The sequence below is a fragment of the Monodon monoceros genome, unplaced genomic scaffold (genome assembly GCF_005190385.1).
Source record: "Monodon monoceros isolate NGI ecotype Baffin Bay Population unplaced genomic scaffold, NGI_Narwhal_1 Super_Scaffold_8, whole genome shotgun sequence".
NCBI lineage: Eukaryota > Metazoa > Chordata > Mammalia > Artiodactyla > Monodontidae > Monodon > Monodon monoceros.
Genome location: NW_021703785.1, coordinates 64,003,359 through 64,024,748, shown reverse-complemented (window position 1 = coordinate 64,024,748; position 21,390 = coordinate 64,003,359). Strand labels below are relative to the sequence as shown.

Genomic DNA, 21,390 nt, shown 5'->3' with positions numbered 1-21,390 from the left:
CGCGCGCACAGACCCTCCAATAAACACAAAGGAGGGCCTGGGGAATAGAAACCCAAATCCACTTGTAATCGTACAAGAGATTCGGGCATAATTACTTGAGCAACCTAGATTAAGATTGATGAGCCTTTAAAGTGGCGCTTTAGATCGACCGCTTCGCCCTTTGGAAAGAAAAACCTTATGGATCCGAGGTGGACCCCGACTCCGCTCGGCTCAGGCGGGAGCTACCCGCCCGACACCCAGGCCGGGAGTCCGCGCGCCCGGGGGCCGGGCCCCCCGGAGCGGGCTCGTCGGGGATAGAAAGCCGTAAAGTCAAAGCAGGGGCTTGGCGTTAGCCTGACCCGGGCAGGCGGTCACGGTCGGCGGTGCGGGCTGACACTGACACAGTTTGCTCCATAGCCACCCGTTTAAGCGCGACAGCAGCCGACCGATTCCTCTCTGGTCCTCCCGCGGCAGAAACGCCCGGCTTTGTGCAGGACGGTCGTGGATTCGGTGTGTGCTGCTTCCTGGAAGCGTGAACTCCGCTGCAGTCCCCGCGCCGCCGGGCCGGGCCTGCTCGCTGCGGCCGGGGCGGTGGCGGTGCGAGCCGGTCTCCCCGCGAGGAGCCACCGCCGGCGGGGGGGGAGGCGGGGGGGCCCGGGCCTGGGCAACCGCAGGGGGCCTGCCTTTTCATTGCTTTCCTCCTGCTGTTACTGTGACTCATTTGTCTGCATTTGGGGGGGCGGGGGTGGAAGGGAATATGATGCACCCTTGCTACAGAAAAACAAATACATTTTTTTTTTATTTCTAAATCTTTATTTTAAGTCGAGGGTAGAGAAGAATGTACCCCCTTCGGGGAACCTTAAAGGAGCAGTTAAGTAATGCCACTTTGAATTAATATTCTAATATGTGAAATTTGTAATTTTCGACTTTAACTCAGATGGAGGGAATTCGAAGTCAGCGCCTTAGTGGGCACACTTTCTAAAACATTTCTTTTACTGAAGCTTAGTCTCTCTCGTCCCACAAGTTGAGAAACAACACTTTTCAGATGCTTTTCTGAGAATCGTTTTGTTCAAGTGTCTTACAATTTCATCATTTTTGACCTATGCTCGGTGAGAAAAATCACTGCTACAGTTTTTCTTTCTTTTCTGCATAAAAATGTATTTCATGTCCGTGTTTGCGTGTATATCGGTGTGCGGTGCGCCTTAGGATGTCGATATTAATCTGCCTGCAAGATGCAAACCCGTCAGCGGAGTGGAATTTATATATTAGACCCTATACCCCTTCACGTCCTCCCGCCCATCCTGGGGGGACGCTGCTGCCTAGGGGGACGGGGTTTTCACGGTGGCTCGTCTTTGGGGACGGCGCTGACTGCCCAGCGCATATCTCGGAACGCCGTTGATGCTCAGTGGAGAATCGGGGCCTTAAGAGAGTCCGTTCTGCACTTTTAAGCTGGTTAAGGTCAGCGCCTCACTAACCATGTAGGATTTCTAAGCAGAGGTTGCAGACTTGCTTACTGAAAGTCACTTATTCGATATTCTGATCCCTTGAGATTTTATAGAATTATTTGTCTCTAGTCTCGTTATAAGGTAGTGTGTAAAAGCTAAGCAGACTTATCTCACGTGAAAGACATAATATAGACACTATTTTTTCAGTGCATATCTAAAACTAAAAACCTGTGGTACCCTTCTGGGAGGGAGCGGGAGAGGGGCGCAGAGGCGCAGCCTGACTCCCGTACCCTCTCTTTCAGGCCCAGTTGTTCTCAGCACTCCTGCCCAGCTCATTGCTCCTGTGGTGGTGGCCAAGGGGACTCTTTCCATCACCACGACAGAAATCTACTTCGAGGTGGATGAGGATGATCCTGCCTTCAAGAAGATCGACACGAAAGTGAGTTTGAGTGATTCCGTGTACAGCACTGGTGGCTTTGTGGCAGGAAGTGGTTTTCAATTTTGCTTGGTTTTGAATGACAGTGGGGGAGGGGAGCACATTCTCATCCTTATAGAAAATAAAATGAATGAAATAACACATGCTCTATTTTATGGGATTGAAGAATATATTAACTTTAAATCCTGTATACCAGAGCATGCACATTTTAACGGTCTCTCTATGAGTGCCTTTGTGTACACTTGGGCAGATTTGGTAGTGAAGCCAATTGCTCCCAGGTTCCTGGGGTACAGCATCTCAGGCTCTCTGGGAAGACTGGGAAAGGTCTCATGACATTTCTTACTAAGATCACTTTTAATTTCCAAAAGTGTACATTGCAGTATGAATAATAATTCATTAAAAGGTTGTAAGAAAACTGCGGAGCACATTTAGCTCTAAATTCATCTCCGTTATTACATCCAGTTTTCATCTCCTGAAATAAGAATGGGTTTTATATGTGATTTTAAGGGGAAGAGAAATCAATTATCTGAGAAGCTTTCATTTAAAATGTGTATACATAGTACATACTGGCGCTCAGATGTTTAAAGTTTGTATTCTTCTGTGGGTGTAGTGCCAGACAATATATATTCAGATGATTTGAAATGCATAAATATTTGTTTATTATATCTTATTTTGTAAATTTTAAAACCTGAGTATTCAACAGCTCTATACCTCTACAGTTCTTCTGAAATCAATTTTATTGTTCTTTTAACTTTTATATTATCGTGCAATTTGTAAACTTTTTTCCTGAGACTAAGAATTCAAGAACATAACTGTCATGCTAGATAATCAAGCATCATTTTACAAAGATCTTCCTTTGAAGTATTTTTCAGAGGCAGTTGTTCTAAAATAGCGAAAGGCAAATGCTCCCGTAGATCCAGAACCTTATTATTTATATTTAATTTATATATAGAAGTAAAGCATTCTAAAACACTATTTGTAGAGTAGCCATTGAAAGTCTAAAATGTACCCCCACCTGAGTTAACTAACTACCCTAAGGCCCACAGGTGATTAGCCCCTCCCGCACTTGTTGACTCTTAAAATACTCTGAGGGATAATCACAGGACTTCTTTAACTTCTAGCTCCAGAAGAATGGCATTTTGAAAATGAGTTTGAATGTAGTGCATATGATTTTAAATAATTTAAAATTTGTCTTTATGCTTTTATCATTGGCTTGCCCTATGAAGTAAAAAGTAATTTTGGATTTCTGATTCATTTATTCTGCCAGTGGAACCCTTACTGCATAAAATAAGGCTTGGCATAAAATAGGTCAGAAATTATCTTCATTTCATTAGCGTAGTTAGTTTTCATATACAAATTTTAAAAGGTTTATTAGGATTTTGTTAAGTTCATTTCCTCTGAGTTGGTCTGATTTTTAACTCAGCAACCTTGACTGTCATGACATATTTCATCATTATATTATCAAAAATTCTACAAAAATATTAACCCAGAAGAGCAAGCTTTCAAAGGTAGATTTAAATTGCATCTGTTGTAGAATGGACTAGTCTTATAAGTAAGTCAGAAACTGACAGTAGATCACTGTATTCTGTAGCTATACAAAGAGCTTTTCGCCAATATTTTAAGGTTTTATTTTTAATTATCTCAGCATATTTCTCAAAAGGTTTAAAATATTCAAGTGGGTTCAGTTTTCAAAGTGAAGCATACATCTTTTGAAAGGAAAACAATTTAAAGTGAGACACAACAACTTTTATTTTACTTCATTTATTAGCTTCTAATTAAATAAAAACCAGCAACAGAAATTAAAATCTAAATCACAAAAGTAATTATCCAGTGTATTTCAAGTGCATTTTTCAAATATATAATTCAGATATTCAAGCGTTATTATATAAGCTGAATTCAAATTTCTTTGAATATATTTAAATAACATTTCAAGTATATTTATGGAATGTTAGAAATAGAACAAGCAATATATTTGAAACAAAATGTAAACTTTTTAAAGTTCAGACACTTTCAAAGACAGATAAAAGTACCAGGAGGAAATCTACCTTTAAATTATATCTTTGTTAGTGGAAAATGTCTGGAAGTATCCAAAATGGCCATTTAACTTCTGTTCACCAAATCACAAAACACCAACATCCACACTTTCAAAGACAACGTGAGATCACAATATTTGTTACAAATTAAAATATACATTACACTTTCCTTCAGATGGCATACCCAAATCGTGTTTACTCACAGCCAGATGCACCTAAATCGCCAGGATTGCTATAACCCTTTGATAGTTAAGCAGTGTTCACTGTGGTCTTGCATTACAGCCAGGCTGTTTTCCGGGTGTTACTGTGTCCTTTTCAAGGGAGATACGAAATCCTTTGTAAAGAATTCCTCTAATACTTGTGAGTTTGGGGCGTTCTCCATCCGCTTTCCCTACTTCTTTTTCTCCCCTTGGAGGGGTGGGTGAGATGATGCCTAAACGTTGTGTTAGTACTCCTTTTTAAGGAAGAGATTGTTTGCACTGTCCAGTGGAATATTAGATAGGAATCGAACAGGAAGTTTACACTTAATGAGAACTTTAAGAATAGTATAATCACATTTCGGCTCTCGATTAAATTGTCCTCTAAAGTTTTTCCAAACTTTTCGGGTTGGTCAGGATCTCTCTTGCCAGTCGCCACGTTTGTTTGGCAGCGTTCTCGAGAGCCGAGTGAGGTTTGCCTTGAAACAGATCTAAGTTCGGTAGGAAGTAGTGAGGACATCGCCGGCACTGCAGGCAGGAGATAAGTTGCAGCAAAATCCCGTTAAGCCGGTCACCCAGGCAAGACTCGTCCCAGTCCGACTCCCGGGGATGCTTTTCACACTCATAGGAAACCAGAGTCTTCATGTGGTAATTGTTCAGGGGCTGGCCTGGCAGCTCAAGGTGACGGTCCCGTAAGGTTTTGAGGATGGAGAGGCATTTCTTCCTGCAGCCCCCCATCTGCAGTCTGTTCTCTGCCTCCGCGAACTGCAGCACCCAGGCGTCGCTCTCGGCCGAGCTCTGCTTGCCGGCCAGGGAGTGGCACTCCTTGGACAGGAGATTGAACCCTTCCGCCTTGACCTCCGCCACCCGGTTGGGTCCCGGCCAGGGGATGTGGGGAAGTGGCCAGTGGGCAGCACTCCGGGGCCAGATCCCGGTGCATTTAAAAGCCGGGGTGATCTGCACCACGTACCTATCTCGGATTCTCAGTTTCACTTCGCTGGTGTCTGCCACCATCTTTACCACATCCCTGTAGCTACATTTGTCTACCGCTTGAGCCACCAGCGTCTGAAACCTGGACCGGATTTTGCGCGCCGAGAGGTAGCCGGAGGCGGTAATGAATTCCACCCAGAGGGACATGCTTCTCTTGCGCCCGTCGCTCAACTTCAACACCGCGCAGCCGGGCAGCGAGCCGTCGTCCACAAAGTTGAACACCCCCATTTGGTTAAGGTAAAGCACCACTTCAAATTCGGTGGGGGAGATGACCTCGAGGCCCTCGTAGCGATTGTCCATCTCGTTGAGAGAGCTGATGAACCGGGGCTCCTGCACTTCCACCTCCTTCAGGACGTCGGAAACTACTTTGCAGACTTCCCGGATAGTTTTGGCAATGGCAGCTTTCCTGGCTTGGCATTTTTCGTTGTAGTATTTATTCAGATGGTAGACCAGCTTGGCCTGGGCCGCGATCATGTTGGGGCAGAGATCCGGATTGTACACCGGAGTCTCGCAATAAGCTGTGGGATCCAATGCGGCTGCTAGAGCTGGAGCCAACTTCGGTGGAGAAACGGGCCGCCGCGCTCAGAAATGTATCAGAAACGTCTTTCCGAAGTGCTGCAGCGGTGGATTCCTAGCGCCGCTTTCCCCTTCCTTTTATCTTTGAGCCCAGCCGGTCTTAAAGTGAAAGGTTGTTCTCCCCCCTCTCTGTCTCTCTTCCTCTTTTAAAGAATCCTTGTGTGAGAGAAACACATGGAGAGATCACCTTCTCAGTCATAAAAACAAAAGTTGCGCTGAGACCCAGCAAGGCTCTTCCAGTAGTCAAAATAATCAACCCTTTCCGTATTTATTTACGCTTTCCTGTGATCATGGTGTGTGCAGGACTGTTAGTCAGATGGAGGAAAAGTGTGCTGAGTGTGTGTCGGGGGTGAGTGTGCGTGTGTATATGTCAGAAGAAGCTGCGGTTGGTTTGTCTAAGAGCCCAGATGCACTCGTGTGGAAATTATAAAGGCAGGGCCAGGCAGGCTGGCGGCCAATCGCCACTGGGCTCGTCACCACAGCCTCTGTCAGCTCCAGCCCGGCTAATTAATCCCCCCTCGTGGATAGAGGCACACAAACTAAAGGTGGGAGGCTGCTGCCGGGCAGAAAACCACCCAAGCCACCTAGACAGTTTTGGAAATCAAGAGGAATCTCTCAGCTTTGGTATTAATTGAAGCATATTGACATTTTGAAAAGACTTGGCAAAGTGGTTCTCTTCTGTGCTTGAAAACCCTGCTTGTCTTTTTACTGAGGAAATGCAAATACAGGTGTACTAATGGTCATCCATCAATTGGTGAACTAGATGGGGTTTTCTAAAACAAAAGTCACTAACTTGCATTTAGAGGAAGATAATTAATGCCTGTTAATCCTCGAGGTCTTTTTGAATGCAGGGTGGGAGTTTGCTCTTTCATGTATATGCAAGTTGGCTTTAGATAGACTAATACCTGTATAATTTTCTGGATGTTCTATGTTAGAATGATTTTTTTTTTAGATGTTATGCGGTGTTTTACCTATGTTTTTTCTCATTTGCAGTTGTTGAAAGGAATCTGAAAATTATTGCTGTTAGATATTGTCTACCTCAGTTTAAGTTAGGATGTTTCAAAAACGTTTAGTACACCCCTCCCCCCATCTGCAGTCCTCTTTGTACTTTGCCCAACATTATAACCAGGACACTAAGTTTTGTACGCATTGGCAGAAATATTTGTGAAGTAAACTATCTCTGTGATTCAGAGGTTATTTTAATGTGAGTTCCTAATGAGCTGTATTTTAATACGTGAAAATTGAGGAGAGATCATCTAACCTACTGGCAGATACCTAACCTGAAAATTTGTAGGTTTGGGGTTTCTGTCTTGTTTACAGATGCATAATTAAGGGTATATCTCCTCTCCTAAGGGTCCTTAGTGGTCACCTGACAGTAGACTTCTGATTTTATACTATTTCATGTGACTTGATTAAGGGAAATGGTTAAGATTTTTAAAGAAAATTAATTTGGAGTCATCGGGGTTTTAAATTTAAATATCATTTTTGAAAACTTTGAGAGAAATCAACATTTCTAAATTTGGGAACCTTGAAAAAGGAGGGGGAAATGGATTTATGTAGAACATTTTTTTTCCTGGTGGTACCAACTGTGTCCTTAATGTACAGGAAATGGAAGAAATACTACTTAGGGGTTCTGTAGTTGTTTTTAAACCTAGGCAGATTTTTAATTCCCTGCCTTTAATTTAGATGCCATTTCTTTCAAATTAAGAATATTTCCAGCAAAATCCTATAATTCCTGGAACAGGTTTGTAGGCACTTCCTTTCAGAGCCACTTGTAACAAGATTTTGTTCAGGGCTCCCTCTTTTTACTCAAGCTTTTGATTTTTTTTTTCTTCTTCTTTGCACAGGTACAGCATCATACTTTCTTGTTATCCAGGAGTGGGAGATTTCGATTTAGCTTTAAATAGTACATTAGATTCAGGGCTCACGGCATCCACCTACTCTGTTCCCCAAGAGCCTTTCATTCCCTTAGGAGCAGGGATTGGGCGCACCCGCCAGCCCCTCCCCACTTTGCCAGCGATGCGGGTGAACGCGTTGCTACCTTTTGGCAGTTGGAAGAGGAGGAAGAGGAGGCAAATCAGAACCGGAGAACCTGCGGCCAAGAAGGCGAAGATGTGCCCTGGTCTCTGGGGAAAAGCCACCTCTGTCCCCACACAGTGCAGGTCCTGAGTGCTTCCCGCTGGTCCCCTCTCTCCCGCTGTTCTACACTCCCGGCCCATCCTTCCTTCTTCTCTCTGCTCCATGTCCCATAGGCAGGCTTTGGTGTGTGTGCGTGCGTATGGGTTATTTTAAAACCCTTCTTAATGTCCCAGGTTTCTCCACGTCCGCTCCAGGCCAGGTTCTCTGCCCTCGCGCCCCCCTGCCCGGCCGAACGCCCGGGCCCACGTGTGGTCGCGGCCGAGCCCGCGCTTTCTGGTCGCCGGCCGCGGGCCCCTGCGCCCCGCGCGCTCTTCCTTGGGTTCAGGTCAGAGTGGCTCGGTAGAGACCTGGCCCCTCGATTTCTTCGGCCACCTGCAGGTGCCCCCGATTGTCTAGGAGGGGAGGCAGCCTGGGACGCAGAGGCCCCAGGGCCGTTCGGGGGACCGTGGCGCGGCCGTCCGGGTGGGTCTAACTGGAAGGACGCGAGGGGCGCCGGGCAGCCGCGCTGGAGCCAGGCGCGCAGGTGGCGCATCTTCGAGGCTCACTGTGCGGCTTAATTGGGTTAAAGCAAAGCTAAACGCCAGAGCACTTCGTGCAAACTAATTGGTGTAACCAGGGCCTTTTCACTAACGATTTGCACTTTGAAGAAGAAAATGGATGGTGAGAAAAGGACTAAGAAAACTCGTTAGTCCTAGAGGGTTCCCGGGAAGCGAAGTCATTTGGTTTCAAGGACGCTGGGACTGTGTTTTGTGAGCTGATTCCTTCAGCACCCTTTACGCAGGGAGCTGACAGTGATTTACATAACATAGGATTCAGGCACCCGTCCTTATCACTGTGGGTGAACTGGGCGCCCTAGAATAATATTTCAGCGCAAGTAGCGCTTGTTGCTGCAACACAGTGATTTTCTATTACACTGAACACGTGAAACGAATTGCCTTCTGTAGCTGATCCTTTCAGTGATGTCAGGCACCTCTCATTGTTGAAGGGAAAATTAAACTATTCTGAGTGTGCTTTCTATCCCTTAATTTTTTTTTGTTGTTGTTGAAATGACCTACGGAGAATATACAGTACATTTTTGTGTAGTTCTGCTGATTTTCATCTAGGCTTTGGAGATAGACTTGTTTTGTGGGAGCAACTTATTTAACTATTTTATAGTAATTTTTAAAAAATATCATTTGGCCTATTGAACTAGTTATTTTATGTGATTGTGTAATACATGGAGATAGCTTTAAATCACTTTATTTACTTCTGTGAAGAGTTCATAAAACAACTCTAATGACACCAGTCTTACTTATATTATTTTTTTTTACTATAAATATAATCATAGTGGTTAGTACTAGAATGAAAGCTTGCGTGTGTCCCATGCTTTAGGATATAAATGCTTAATTGTTTTCATTGGTACGCTGTTCAGACATCTTTGACATGAGCTAATAATAGAATGATAATTGAAGAAAACTGACCTAATTGAAGGAAAAAACCCCAAGAATCTCAGGATTTAATGACAGTATGAGATGCTTACATTTGAATGGTATTTGGGATTGTAAGGTCTAACCGACTTGACTTTTCCATTCCATTTATTTAGTTTATTAGGAAGCCTCAATATATATTTTTTAAGACATCTTTACTGGAGTATAACTGCTTCACAATACTGTCCTAGCCTCTATCACACAACAAAGTGAATCAGTCATATGCATACATACATCCCCATATCATACATCCCCACATCCCCTCCCTCATGAGGTTCCCTCCCACACTCCCTACCCCACCCCTCTAGGTGGTCACAAAGCACCGAGCTGATCTCCCTGTGCTATGCGGCTGCTTCCCACTAGCTATCTATTTTACATTTGGTAGCTTGTGTATGTCAAGGCTACTCTCTCACTTCGTCCCAGCTTCCCCTTCCCCCCAACCCTTATCCTCAAGTCCATTCTCTATATCTGCGTCTTTATTCCTGCCCTGCCACTAGGTTCATCAGTACCATTATTATTTATTTTTAGATTCCATATATATGCGTTAGCATACGGTATTTATTTTTCTCTTTCTGACTTTACTCTGTATGGCAGACTCTAGGTCCATGCACCTCACTACAAATAACTCAATTTTGTTTCTTTTTATGGCTGAGTAATATTCCATTGTATATATGTGCCACATCTTCTTTATCCATTCATCCGTCAATGGACATTTAGGTTGCTTCCATGTCCTGGCAATTGTAAATAGTGCTGCAATGAAAATTGTGGTACATGACTCTTTTTGAATTATGGTTTCCTCAGGGTATATGCCCATTAGTGGGATTGGGCAGCCTTGATTTAAAATGTGCAATTATGAAAAAAATTGGAGAAAGTCACAAGCATACCATTATCATAAATTTTAGGAGTATTAATGCATATAAAATAATTAACTATTGTGATCCTTAACACTTTCAAGCATTCAAAATAACAATGGCAAAATAATTTTTCCTGAAGTGCTAATTGCTAGGTAACTTATCCCTCCCTTCTGTAAACCTACATAATTTATATGAGACACAGAAAGTAATGTGCAAATAGGCACCTCATTAGGTTAAAGAAAAACTCTATTATGTTGAGAAATGTAGGAATGCAAGGTTTCTGTGTTTTAAAAAACCTAATTTAAATGTGAATTGCCTGTTCATAAATTTAAGCAATTGTGACCTTTCATCTGGAAAAATGTATCTGTTAGTTAGAGGATATGTATGCACACACATGTTAAATGCTCACATAGATATTGTTTTATGTTTTTTCATTATCTGCTGGCTGCTATTCTATTCACAGGTATTCATGAATTTAAAGTTTTATTTTTTTAATATGTGCTTATTACACTGGGGAGATAAAAAGAATATGAAGTTGAGTTTATTAAATTATTTATCCCTACTGCTGGAGTGGCTTTGAAGGCTCATTGTACGCATCTGATTTCTGCCCCCGTCTTCTTTTTTTTAAATGCACCCGGGCTATTTCATCTGTTTCATTCTGCCAGACACAATATATTTCTTCTTTTACACTAGAGAAATTAAAGACAGATATTTGTGCAGGGTTTTCTTTATGTGTCACATTAAATAAAGTAAAATAGAGGGAGTTTTTCTGGTAATCTAACTTGATGGCATCTATACCTTTCTTCCTGTTGTGACTCCTTGTATAAGACCGCCTAAAACAAAATAGCTTGAAAGCTTCAAAGTTTCAATGAGTTCTTAAAATAATTATTTCATATTTTAATATCAGGTTTATGACAAAGTAGAGCAGAGAATTGAGGTCACTGTTTGCACAATTTAAACCCTATTTTATTTCTTTAACCAGAGCATCCTGATAATTGTGGTTACGTTTTTAAAATTATTTTCTTAATTCTTCACTTGAATGTTCAAGACTGTTGCCTCAGTTTTCCTCATCCCCCTAGTACATGATAACATAGTCACGTTGGTAGTAAGGAGTTCTTTTTTTTTTTTTCCTACAGTGTTGCTTAGTAAATTTGTTATTGGTATTAATAAATGTTGAAAAGAAAGTAACTTTGAGATTAAAAATGGAAATTGGAAGGGTACTTTACAAGAATTATCACCACTGCTAGATTTGCAGATTTGAGGTGATTCTGGATAACTCTGGCCAAAACCTTTCTTTTGGTAGAAAAAAGAAATTTAAAGCCTGGGTTATTTAGATAATTGTCTCTCTTTCCTCACTTCATTTGAATGTATACACAGCGGTGCAGGATATTTTAAGTTGCATCTGTAAACTAACAAATTTAAGGGGCAAGGTTGTCACCCGAAAGATTTTCTTATTCTTCACAATCATTCGTGATCTCTAACCCTTTCCAAACATTTAAGGATATTGGGGTCAATCAATCATTTGTTGAGTATTATGGCGGAAGTATTGATTCCAGTATTCCAATTCCCCACTGACCCTTTAGAAAGTCACTGTTATCTTTATAATCTGTAAAATTTAAATTCATTTTACTAGATTTCAGCTTATGTTTTTAATTTGGATATTATAGACATATTGTGACAGGATAAATGGGCTCATGTGATTCTTTTCTATACGAATATATGAAAACTAGGTATTCCTTAACCCATTACTAACATGGATTTATAGACTTTTGCGTATATGACTACATCTTTAGTACTCTTAGTACGGTACAGTTTTATTGCACTTAGAGAAAACAATGGAATCAGATGTGATTAGTGTCTGTTAATCTGTACGTCTGTAGTGGGTCATCCAGGACTGCATAGCTCTCATTACTATCCCAGACTGTGTGTGACTAAGCCACTGAAAGTGTTCCACGTAACCTTGAGACTAGAGTACAGAATGTAGATAATCAGCTTCCAGTGACTACATGTCTAAAGTAACATTTCCTATTCCTAATTTACAGTTTCAGAGCTTATTTTTTAATGAGCAAAGCAATTCCTCTAAGCTAGGATTTATTTTTTTAATGATCAGTAACTGGAGTAAGTAATAATTTAAAAGGATAATTACACTAATAAAAACCTATTACCTTTATCACATATATGCAATAAAATAAATACTTTATAGAAAAGGATGGAAATCTGTTTATGAATAGGAATTTCCTTTATAACTTCACATATAGTTACAGATTATAAACATTTTCTGAGAATAGATCACCTAAATAATATTTAATTTCCACTTATGTATGATTATTTTCACGATTCTAATAATACATTTCAGTGTACCTATGTGTACTATTTCTTGAAAGTGCAATTTTCCCATATGATTTGTCAAAAATGTCAAGTCAGAAGTACTAATAAGTTAATACTTTTTAATCTAGATATGTTTGTTTATTTTATCTTAACATCTAGATCAAATTAAAAGCATGAAGAGCATAAAGAGTTTGTAAGACATAGTGTCTCTGAAAAAAACTTGTGAACTCAGTGGAAAAAAAAGGTATAGATTTATTATTTTATTTTTATGTGAAATCTATTTATTATTAAAGTCAGGTTCATTATGTATGTTTTGCATACAGTACTGATCTAGTCTATGATTTTTCAATGTGAATGTTCCAGTCTATGAATTCTGACAAATGTGTACAGTCATGTAACATCTGGGACATAGAACATTTCCATGGACACAAAAACAGTTTCCTTATGCCCCTATTTTACTTTTTAATTTGTAGATGTTATGATTCATTTATAAGTGTGTGCTTTAGTTTTATATCCAAAAAACTTCAGACTATAAGCACCTTTAGTTATTCCCCTAGAACTTACTATTTTATCATGCTTCTAATTTAAGACCAGTTTTAATCAGAGAGCACCAAAGTAGAGGCAAAATGTAAAATGCTACTTCAGATGTACAAGCAATAGGTTCACAGTTTTTATTTTACATGAAAGTTGTTTCATTTCAGTATGTGACATTAAATGCTTGGTAAAGGATTCATTTTCAAAGGAACTGGTAATATTTGTTATGTTCTCATGAATAAATGTATTAGATTTAGGAATATAGTTTACAGTTTGCACATCAAAATACGTATTAAGAAACGGGGGTTCCTCATGTAAGTTAGCAATATTTGTAATGTTACTAGCTTTATGTCATTAGAGAAATAAATCTCCTCTCAGTATTTAAGTTACATTTTCAGTAAATTAATCCTCCCTTTGAATGGTGGGGGGGGGGGACAAGGCCAAGGAGTTTATTAGAGCTAATATCAATTAATATATACACATTCTTGGAACATATGCTCCGAATCCTAATTTTGTATAAATATACATTGTCATTTAAATTTAGATGGTTATAAATACTCCAAACGAAGAATTCTTAAATTGTAGTAGTGCAAACATATTCATTGATAATGAAGCCCTTTCAAGTATTTTGCCTTTTTACAACTTGGAATAGTACAACTAGTCTTCTCTTTTCTTCCTCCAAGATATAAAAATACAAAATTATTTAAATGCTTTCTGTTATATATTTTTATTTGGCAATTATAATAGGAATTTTAATGTTATGCATGCTTACAGGCCTATTAAGAGAAGTTATTGTTTTCTTAATAATCTTAAACCATTTTTAGGAAGTACACTCTTTTTATGGTTTGCAAAATAGCCTGTGCATGCAGGCTGTATGTACACACACACACACACACACACACACACACACACACACACACACAGTGTTTCAGATAGTAAAAGATTGAATTGGCCTCCATACATTTTTTATGTTAACCTGTTAAAAGGAAACATCCACTAAATATAGGATTCTTGTTGCCACCAGGATTTAATATCACATCTGCCAGATTGTTCTGTAATAACCCTTACAGTTTTCAATAATACCTTAAGAGATTGCAGCTAAATGGATTTTTAAAGTAGTAATAACTAGAAGTTCCAACAGTATTTATCCAGTCATATATACTATGGCAGTTTTGAATGTCATGAGCTTTTAATTGCAAAATTGAGAAGTTTAAACATTACTTGTCATTCTGTCCGTATAAGTAAAAATATATTGCTCAGTCACTCACATACATCATATGCATGTGTATACATAAAAAACGCCTTCACTTACTTAAAACTGTTTTCACTTTTTTTGCGACAGGCCAAGGTTAAATTTTTTGCAACGTGAACCTGTATTTGATAAGCAAATTGCATAACTCACCGGGGTGGGGGGGGGAGTGTGGGGTTTTTTGGTTTGGGTTTTTTGTTGTTGTTGTTGTTGTTGTTTTTTCCCCTTTTACTAGCAAATTCAGTTCTTCATTTGTTTTGCCCTCCACGCTGCATTAGCACAGTTTTCCCCTGTGTGCATCTGCCAGTGTACAATTTAGCCACGGGCATCTGTAGACCTTGTGGTGATCAGTATTGCAGGCAAAAGCCATATGTGTTTAAATAAAAAAAAAAAAAACTCTTTATTTCATTTGCTGTTTTAACTGGATGGATAACTTTTGTGCCTCAAGACAGAGGAAGAAAAAATACAGAAATAATTAATTGCCTCTATTCTTGAGGCAGTTTCCTTTCCCCCTCCAATATGGAATGCTTGTCAGCTTTCCTGATAAATGACTGCATGTATTTGCATAGATTTTACATTAACACAAAAATTAGTTTTATTTGTGGAAAACTAGTTTACATAATAATATAAAGCCTAGTGTTATTGATTATGTTTCCAAGCATTGATGATTTTCTAAAGGGATTGTAGTCTTATTTTTCAAAGATCTGGTCAACCTATTTCTTAATTTAAACTTTCTTTTGCTTTATATAGTTTTGCACTATACGTTAAAATGTTAAAATTTGAAAAATTATTTTCTAGATATATTAACCACCGCTGTTTCAGATCCATGGTGGGTAGCACTCATTTGGTAAAAAGATTCTGATTTTAAACTTTTGCCGAGGAATATTTTTAAATACATATTATCAACTACATACACCTCCAACAGTTGGCAGATTGCATCTGTGCCAATGATTTTAATTTTCATATTCATGTTATCAAAAGGATGTGTACTATATTGACTGTGTGTACTTGAGTTCACTCCTGAGACATTATGCATTGTTTACAACCAAATTTAAAATATATCTGAGAACTATCCTTTCTATCTTCAATCTGTTTCCTTAAATGTACTTAATCAATTGATCACCCTAATGCAGCCTTGAAAAAAAAAAAAACACTCTGCTGGAGCTGTTTGGGTGCTGAAAACAATTCTCCTCTGAGTGGTAGGCAGTAGATATTTATTCATACTGTAATCTGGCATCTTGTTGTCTAGAGGCAACCTGCTAATTATGTGCTATCATTGTATTATCCATGTCATGGAAAATCCAAATATGTTCACTGTTGTTAGTTAGATCACAAAGCCTTTCATAAAATATACTTGATCCTCAAGAAACCTACTACACTTAATGGCAACCTAAACCAAGAGTGTCTCTGCTACTCCTTGATTCTGGGACACCCTGGGTGCCAGCTGTCACAGCTCAGCTAATGATGACAAATGCCCCTCTCTATGCAGATTGCAGAGCTTGCAGGCTGCCATGAAAGGCAACCAGATTACCTTTCTTCAGATAGTAACTTAACCTTTTAAACTCATGTCAGAATAAAATCATCAGCTGTGATAGTTTCAATATCTGTGTCTTTAAAAACAAAAAATCAGAACAATATCACATTACACTGACTTTTTAAAAAAATGTTTCCAGTTTTTGTAATTTATGTTGCTTTACCATTGAATGCTATAATCTTCTTAAATCAGAAAGTCTAGGAAAGATATACTTCACAACCACACTAGAGTGTGTATTTGAACGCTGAATATAACTCAAGTAGTGTGAATTATTGAGAAAATTATCCAGATTGTTTGGGCGAGAAAATAGGCTGGTGAAATTTTGAGGGAAATTTTTTTTTTTTCCTTCTCTTCAGCTGCGCGGTAAAGCCTCTGTTCTCCTGCTATGTGTATAGGCCCAGCCTGTTCCAAATAAATGGTAAATTATTTCTTTAAAATTCTATGGATTATTCCAAAATGATTTAGGGGGTAGTTGTTTACTGATGATAGTTTTCTCTATTTTCAAACTTGAGCTTTTGTTTTAAGTTGTTAATTTGTGCTGTAGAAATTTGTGATTATATTATGATCCATATACTATACAGATCATCATATACTACACAGATTATTTAAAACATTAATGAACGCTGTTAGCCGTAACGTAATACAGGGAGATAAGTTGCCTTAATTATTAAATGAGATAATACTTTACAATTGCAACATTCTTTTTGATTTCCAAAAGACTTTTATATGCATTTATTCATTTGATACTTAAAATTCTGTGAGTTGAGAGATGGGTGATAAGGAATGGGGACCAATACTTAATGAGCATTTAATTTCCTTCAATCGTCACAAGTAGTATTAGTTCACATTCACAAATAAAGAGACTGACGTTTAGAAAGGTTAAATGTCTTACCAAGGGTCACAAAAGTAATTGCGAAACTAGGTCTGTCAGACTGTGACTCCTGTTGGCACTATAGTATCTAGACTGTATATTGCAGAGCTGTATGTTTATGTGTAAGTATGTATGCATGAGTGCACACATGCGTATCTTGTCTACACCCAGAAATAATTTTAGCAACTGCTACTAGGATGTAAGTGTTATTCTGAAAAGAAACTATGGGCTTACATTTACATTAAGAGTATGATTGATGAGTTCTAAAGATTGTGTTCTTTACAGGAGGTTTTTAATTAAGTAAATATTGAGACACTTTATGTTATCAATTTTTATTTTATAATAATGTATCGATCTATCTCATAGGGAGAAACTACTTAGGAAATATACATATACTATTTAATAAATATCAAATTGGACTAATTCACCTACAGAACCACTTCATTGCAAAACCTAAGTTTAATGGGATATACCTCTATAAAAATGATGAGAAATAATTCTTCCACAATTACTTGAAGTATCTGTATACTTTTTTTATACATACAGTTTTACTCTGTGACATTAATGAGTTGTATAAGCCATAATGCTATACATCTTAGCTCAAGACACATCAAAAACTCCCTTTTATCCTGAATTTAAATACAGTCATTTCCAAGAAAGCTATCTGAACACCAACTGTTTTTATGCCTCGCTAAACTTTTCTTTGGTACAGATACTACAGTATAAGGATTTTTATCAGTGATACATCTGATTATGTTATAAATGCTTTACCTTTATGTATTTTAGTTATAGAATTATTTATAATTACTAGTCAGTACTAATGCTTAATACATTGTGAGTATTCCCCTGTATATAGAAACTATAAAGAATTTATAGTGAACATTTTATTTAAATGTACCAAGCAGTTAGTGCTAGGAATTACAAACTAATTCTACCTCATATGAAGACATTTTATGTCACAGCAGGAGAAGACTTTAGAGGAGAATGTAATGCAAGCCTCCTCATTAACTGTCTGGATCTTCTCTTTGACATTCCTAAGGAATGCTCATCCAGCCTCTGTTTTTATCCCCATTGATGAGAAATTCATTACCTACTCAGATGGATACTTGCACATACAGACAGTTCTAATTGTTTAGAAAAGCTTTTCCTAATACTGAAATAAAAGTCTCTTTTTGACACTTTCACCTTTTGGTGCCGTCTGTATAGACTTGCCCCTTTAACAGAAATAAGTCCATTAAATTCAGAATTTAAGATACCAAATTGAGGGAATTCCCTGGTGGACCAGTGGTTAGTACTCCGCGCTTCCAATGCAGGGGGCATGGTTCGATCCCTGATCGGGGAACTAAGATCCTACATGCTGAACGGCGTGGCCAAAATAAATAAATAATTGAATAAATAAATCTTTGTATAAAAAAATAAAAGACCTTAAAGTGATCTTTCCAGTCTTTTAAAAAAATGATACCAAATTGAATACGCTCTGGCCTTTTAGACGTCACACCTACAGCACGTCATCATTCAGGATCCATTCTTGTACATCATTTCCTTCAAGTGTGGTGCCTAGAATTCATAACTCCCAAAGTGGACTGGAGAATACAGAGTAGAGAAAGGCCTCTGTGAAACAAGGCTATTATTCCCTTTTTGGGGGAACCTCCGTAACCCTGTTGACAGTTGCTAAGCTGCGTGTCAACAAATATCTCATCTGTTTAAACATATGTTACTGGGGTCCTAAGTACATGACTTCTTTTAATTTATCCAGCTCATTTTATCTTACTATTTTTAGCTATTTTTTCCATGGTTTGACTTACAATAAGTTATGTGTTATTGTTTTGAATATGAATTAACAAGCATAACAATTCTTTCTTAAAATTTGTCCTAGGCCACACATAGAACATCCATAGCCAAACAGAATTTAGTTACAATGAACTTACTGTTTTTGCTCAGCCTAGGTATACTAAGAGGTTGATCTACTTAATAAGATCTGTGGATAGATTTTTTTTTTTTTTTGCGGTACGCAGCCTTCTCACGGTTGTGGCCTCTCCTGCTGCGGAGCACAGGCTCCGGACGCGCAGGCTCAGCGGCCATGGCTCACGGGCCCAGCCGCTCCGCGGCATGTGGGATCTTCCCGGACCAGGGCACGAACCCGCGTCCCCTGCATCGGCAGGCGGACTCTCAACCACTGCGCCACCAGGGAAGCCCCGTGGATAGATTACATCAATAGATTACATAGTCCACAGCCTTTGGATAGTTGTTTTTGTTTGTTTGTTTGTTTATTTTGCCAAACACTTGAAATTCTAATACTAGTTTTTCATGCCTTATCAAAATATATATCTAATAACCCCCATTTTATATTAAGTTCATGCTTTACATATTTTGACATATTTATCAATTTTGCTTTGTCAACAAAATTTTTGTCTACAGATGGAATCTATAAGTTTCCTAAATGTATTTTACTATGAGTTGTAAAAAAATATATATCAATTTTTTGGTGAGTGTGTTATTTTAAAGCCTTAAATTTCTCTACGTATAGGCACAGGTTTTTGTTTGCCAACTTTTTTTTTCCCAAATGAGGATATTTTATTAATACTTTACTTACTATTGCTGTGACATCTAAGCAATAAAACAGAAAGACAGCCTGCCTCAGATTTAGCTTTCTTGCAGTTTGTGTCTTGAATGGAGAATAAGAAAGTCCGGTGCTTTTACAAAAGAAACGTTCTCAAGTGCAGAGCTGCCCCATCTGTTTCATCTGGTGGCTTATGCAATAAGAGGTGTTATCACATGAATCTAAATGCACAAGCAGTTGTTTTATGAACTCTTTCTGTGCTTTGAGGAGTTTATAAGTTGCCTGCTCTATTGTGTGTCGGTCCCAGCTGACCCAAGTGCATTCTGCTGAGCATATTTGGGGGATAATTAGAACTAATGAAGCCCAGAACACAGCTAATTCTCTAAATGATTTATTCTCATTCTCTTGTCTGATTCCAAAAAATTCTCCAAATCATAATCTATGCATTGTGTTGATACAGCTACTCTATTTTTGTCTATTTGACGGACAGTAAAAATAAATCGGGTATTTGAAATGCTAAGAAACATGTTTCAGAGTAGAAGTTTATATTATTTGTTAGTCCCCAGCATTGAGTGGAATGCCATTTCTTGGCCGTCTTTTGTTTTGTTTATATCTCAGTATATTTATGGTGCCTGTGAGTAGATACTAGGATTGAAAACATCAAGTGATAACAGCCTCTTAAAAAAATGCACCACTGGGAAATAAAACCCACAAGTAAAATAATGGAAAATCATTAATGGAAGATTCCTATGTTTGAATTAGATTTCCCAAGGAAATCAGAAGATTTTAAAAAATCCTTATGAATAGCCTTCGTGTTTCAAAACTGTTTCATTAATATGGCTTCACTGTACCAGCGTTGTTGAGAATGACATTTCTCTACATGCCCTCACCAGGTAGTTAGTGATTCAGTGGCCTGCAACCCTTTAAATCCCATCAACTTGCTTGCCTTTCCTGTTATAACGGTTTCAATGAGTGGCACTTTTTTTGTGCAGGTTAAAACCTGGTAGCTTACTGAGGGCATACTAGAATGAGGACAGACGCAGTTGCCAACACAAGAAGGCTACAACTTTATCAAAGCCTTATACTCAGTATATACAATACTGAAGTCTCTTCAGGGAGGTAGTTTTTGTAGCCTATGTCCTATTCATTCTTCTGTTTTCTAGAAACGATAGAAGAATGTGTTGTTAAGAATTATTACTTTTACCTATTGATCTCAGTATTTAATATTCACCATACTCTAGAGCCCAGGTAATAAATACCTTAAGGGCAAGTACCACTTGATTAGATGCACCGAGATACCTAAAATACCAACTCTATTGCCTAAGTATTGACCTAGGAACCAGTTGGAGATTCCCTGAATCTCATTACAAGATATTTAGTGCTGCCTCTTATAAATACTAGTCTTAACTGTATGCCTTGACCTTGGGCATTACTGTTTCTCATCTCTAACCCTCTGCCTGAAAGACAGTTAAACATGCAAGCAACATGTTTTAGAACCTTGAAGGGAAAAGTTGCAGGTCATTGTTTTTGCTTGGGATTCAAGAATATCTTTTTTATTTTTAATTTTTCAAGTATTTAAAAGAGAGGGAATTCCCAGGCGGTCCAGTGGTTAGGACTCGGGGCTTTCACTGCTGTGGGCCTGGGTTCGATCCCCGGTCAGGGAACTAAGATCCCACAAGCCATGCGGTGCAGCCAAAAAAAAAAGACAATGAGTTGATAAAATTAGTTAATACTGAGTTTTTATTATATATTATGACTGTGCTAGGTTCTCATTCTGTGTTACTGCACCTTCATCCTCTCTACAGCACTATGCAGTGGCTATTGCTACTATCATTTCATTGCTCGGAAACTGAGCCACAGAGAAGTCAAGTAACCCCTCCAGGTTTACAGCACTAGGAGTTTTCAGAGTTGAGATTTTTCAGCCAGCCCTCCTGAATTCAGACCCTAGACCCCACTTTCTTAGTCGTCCTTTTAAACTTATCCTAAGTTTGTTCTCTCATTGGTAAAATAGGGATAATAATATCTACATCATAGATTGGGTGTACAGATTAAATAAATTAATACACATAACAAGCTTAGAATATTTTTAACCTTATTACCCAAGTCCAAGTAGTAACTGCAGAGCTAGGGTTCAAACCCAGCTCTTTTTGTCTCTAGATCCCAGAGCTTATCTAGCACAATGCTTAGGTGAATATTTGT

The 21,390-nt window shown here is 38.7% G+C and overlaps 2 protein-coding genes across 7 annotated transcripts in view; one reads left to right on the top strand and one right to left on the bottom strand.

Annotated features, from left to right (window-relative positions):
• Window positions 1–21,390, top strand: part of NBEA (neurobeachin) — a 618,768-nt gene that overhangs the window by 419,996 nt on the left and 177,382 nt on the right. For all 6 annotated transcript variants that reach the window (XM_029209906.1, XM_029209902.1, XM_029209901.1 and 3 more), the window contains one exon: window positions 1,727–1,863. In XM_029209906.1, the coding sequence (XP_029065739.1) occupies window positions 1,727–1,863 (137 nt within the window). The remainder of the gene's footprint in view (window positions 1–1,726; window positions 1,864–21,390) is intronic.
• Window positions 4,475–5,554, bottom strand: MAB21L1 (mab-21 like 1). The gene has a single exon (XM_029209907.1). It carries the CDS (start codon window positions 5,552–5,554, stop codon window positions 4,475–4,477), a length of 1,080 nt encoding a protein of 359 aa, XP_029065740.1.

Excerpts from the sequence above, each read along its gene's own strand:
- MAB21L1 (XM_029209907.1), bottom strand. The coding sequence starts at position 5,554 with ATGATCGCGGCCCAGGCCAAGCTGGTCTACCATCTGAATAAATACTAC.